The sequence below is a fragment of the Helianthus annuus genome, chromosome 6 (genome assembly GCF_002127325.2).
Source record: "Helianthus annuus cultivar XRQ/B chromosome 6, HanXRQr2.0-SUNRISE, whole genome shotgun sequence".
Classification (NCBI taxonomy): Eukaryota; Viridiplantae; Streptophyta; class Magnoliopsida; order Asterales; family Asteraceae; genus Helianthus; species Helianthus annuus.
The window spans coordinates 53136449-53140238 of NC_035438.2; the positions used below are offsets into that span (position 1 = coordinate 53136449).

The 3790-nt window shown below is 34.7% G+C and overlaps 1 protein-coding gene across 1 annotated transcript; it reads right to left on the reverse strand.

Moving 5' to 3' along the window:
- Window positions 1-683: 683 nt before the first annotated feature.
- On the reverse strand, window positions 684-3478 carry LOC110865489 (expansin-A6). The gene is made up of 3 exons (XM_022114746.2): window positions 3284-3478; window positions 2428-2746; window positions 684-1359 (listed from the first exon to the last, which is right to left on the reverse strand). The coding sequence occupies exons 1-3, from the start codon at window positions 3432-3434 to the stop codon at window positions 1050-1052; spliced, it is 780 nt and encodes a 259-aa protein (XP_021970438.1). The 5' UTR covers window positions 3435-3478; the 3' UTR covers window positions 684-1049.
- Window positions 3479-3790: the final 312 nt, after the last annotated feature.

The window sequence follows — 3790 nt, forward strand, 5'->3', positions numbered from 1 at the left end:
AAGAGGAGGGAAGGAGGAGAGAGGGGGTCTAATGGTTGGTCCCAACCCTTTTCAACCAATCATAATTTTTTTTTAAATTCTTACAACTCTCTATGTGTTTGAACCATTGACAGTGATTGAGTGCAAAATAAGGAGTTGAATGGGAACTTGACATGGCATGATATTATTGGCTAGAGAATAACTCGAACACCCTAAGTGATTGAACGACTCCCTCCACCCTTAAAACATAGTCACTTGATCAAGAACACATTAATACCCCCATGTCTAACATCCACTAGTGCTTTTTCATAATAACTCGTACACTCTTTAATTATACTATTAAACTACACCTTTCTATCTATTACAAGGATTAAAACCCTCACAACTTGAAAATGCAAAAGACTTATCCAATAACGATCCCTTTAACACTTTAACAGTAGAATGCATCTTTTTTTTTTATTGCTACCATTTCCTTGACAACGTCATTGGTCTATTATCTTTAATAATTAATATTACCCAACCTTTTAAAAGAGTGGTAATATATTAATTATCGAAACTCATCTTTAGCAAATAGATACGACATATGATAAAAATCAATTACGGGTATATGTTTCTAGAAAACAAGAGTGCACATGACAAATCTTTAATTCAAAATAAGAAAATAAGAGAAGCTTGATATAAATCACAAGATGTAAATATTTAAATTACAAAAACACACTTGTCATATATATTATGATCCAACCAAAGTTACTTTTAAACTAACCTTGCTCTTTAGAATTTATAATACAAACCTTAATCTTTTACATATTTTACAGTCACACCCCCTCATAAAAAACACAATAGCTAAACTATGGTATTCGTCTTTTCAACACAACTAACCGTTGTCATTATTAAAGTTCGTCATACCTGCAATTTGGTTGTCTAAGATTGACAATTTTGCAAAAAATTGAATAGTTTTACAACAAACTTTGATATGTTTGCGGTAAAAAACTAAATACGTTGGTTTTAAAAAGTCATTACTCACGAGAAACGATTTGAGCAAATTAGATTGTGGGAATCGTTCCTGTTCTTCACACCCGGAAGTTTTTCCCGGTGAAGGTTTGACCAAATTGCCAATGGGCAGGTGCAATGTTCCATGAGGTGGAGGTGCGTCGGTCACTACCGGTGACCCTGAAGGAGAGTGATTGACCAGTTAGAACAGCATTAGATTGCCAGTTTTGACCCCAATTACGACTCATGCTCATCCAGTTCGTCTTCGTGCCTTTGACCCACACTTTTTGAATATCACCCGCACCAGCGACATTGCTAATCAAAACCAAATTGAAGTAACGGAATCCGTTAATTGTGAACCTGATTCCCCCTGCCTTCCTGCAAGGGACCCTGCGACAATAAATCACAAACACAAAGGTCAATTTCATAAAATCAGTGGCTAGCGTCCCCAACTTACATTCTCTAGCGCAACCAACGGAGTTGATTATAATCATTTTATCAATCAATGAGCATTAAAGTGTTGACATGAATGTTGTGGGACCTACTGACTTTACTCTTATCATGTGGCATCGGTCGTACGACCGTTCACTACAATTGGTACCTTCTCATTAAATTTACCCAATTTTCTTGGTATTTCTTTTATTTGAAAATCATATATATATACTTTTTAGATAGATTTATAGTGTTCGTGTTAATAAATATTTATGTATGTTTCACATAATAATTTTATGTTCTACTATGTTTCAAAGTGTCTTGAAATCTACAAATTTGAAAAGGGTTTTGCTATATGTACAAAGTGTATATGGGTCGTATACAAGTATATGACTCGTATACACAAAGCTGACATTCCCTGACATGTATACGACGCATATAAATATATACGGGTTGGTAATATAGTTGACATTCTCTTGAAATACATGATTCATATAATGATATAAGTGTATACATATCATATAAAAGGCTCATATGAGTAACATTCCCTAACATATTATATGATCCAATATCCATATACTGATATACACCTATACTTGTTGAATACATATCAGGATGTGAGAATAGATTAACATAAAAAAATTGTCATAGTTTTTTCTTTTGGATAAAATTGCACATGATCTAATAGATTACAATTTTTGAAAAGGTAAAGGCAACTTGAATATATGAAAGTCAAAATAAAGTTGCATCCGGAAAAGATTTTCAAATATAAATTAAAAAAAAAAATATAATGCATGTTTGTCCATGTGCGTTTCTTTTAATATATTTCAAGGGCATATTAGTCCAATTTTAGTATACATTTCAAGAGCAAATTAGTCCAATTTAATAGACAGAAGGGTGTTTATGTCATTTCCAAATATTAACTAATAATTTATTGCAGGGTCATTATAGTCCAATCAACGAAGATATATAAATAAAATATATATTCTAAACGTTAAAAAAGGCGGGAGATAGAAGATTATATACCGGCGGTACGAGACGGGAACAATGCCAGCACGATACTCAGCGATTTTAAGGAACATTGGCATTGCGAGGTCGAAGTGAGTACGAGGAGGGTTACACCAACCGCCGTTGTCGTTTGGCAAGGCGAAATTTGGTGGGCAGAAATTGGTGGCCGTGATGAAAATGGAGGGGCTTCCGGGGTGGCACCACTGCGGGGTGTTAGCACACTTGATTTCGAAGCAAGCGCCACAGCTAAACCCGTTGTTAAATAGCGCGGTGCTCAGTGCCGCGGTGTTGACTCCGTACCCTTGGCTGTATAGGTTCCCATATCCACAAGCACCACCTATCATCGTATAAGATCAAAATAACGTCAAATATATGCAATTAGGGGTGTAAATGAGCCGAGTTGTCTATGAGTTACTCGAGATCGGTTTGTTAAAAAGCTAGGGTCAAATCGAGCTTAAACAGGTTCAAGACTAAAGTTTAGTTTTTTTTTAACAAACGGGCTCAAGCCTAACTTCATTTATCGAGCTTGAACTGAGTTGCAAGTCTAAATGACGTTAATATTTTATTTTGTATAATTTCATTTCATATACTAAATATATTCATATAATAATAATTAATTATTATATGTATATATAATTATGATAAAAATAACGATATAATATATATTATTTTATACATAAAAACTATAATTATAAATTTCTATATAAATAATCATTAATGTACATGAATTAACTATTAAATAGTAAATGAGCCGAGTCCGAGCTTGAACAATACAACTTAAAATGAGTCGGGCTTGAACTCGGCTCAGTTCGACTTTTAAAGTCGAGCTCGCTATGCAAATTCGCAGGATTATTATAATTTTTGGGTAACATACCCATTGTACCGGAGGCGTCACTACCACCGTAGAAAGTTGCATGAGCGCTTTGCCAAGCCCCGCCGCCGTAGTTTCCGGGGATTCTAGCTTCGGCAAGTGACAACACGGTGACGACGAGGAAGACAATGCCGCCGGCGATTCCCATTTTCATTAATATTCTCAAAAGTGAGTGTAGAGGGATGAAGAGAAATGGGAGGGTTGTAGTAGGGTACTTATGGAGGGAGGGAACACATGGATGTCACGAGGGTAGTTATGTAAATTCCACTTCTCGGATAACTATTTTGCGCGAATAATAAAAAATTAGAAGCCGTTCTATAAAATATTGTAAGTTAAAAAAATTAAAAGCCGTTCTATAAAATAAAATAAGTTAAATGAAATGGATGATTAAGAAGAGATTGTGTGGGGCTGATTAAAAAGTTACTTGTTTATATTATGAAAATTGTAGCTCGTTGGATTTGGCATTTTTATAAATAACCTCGACATAAATACCGTCAATTACGTATAAAT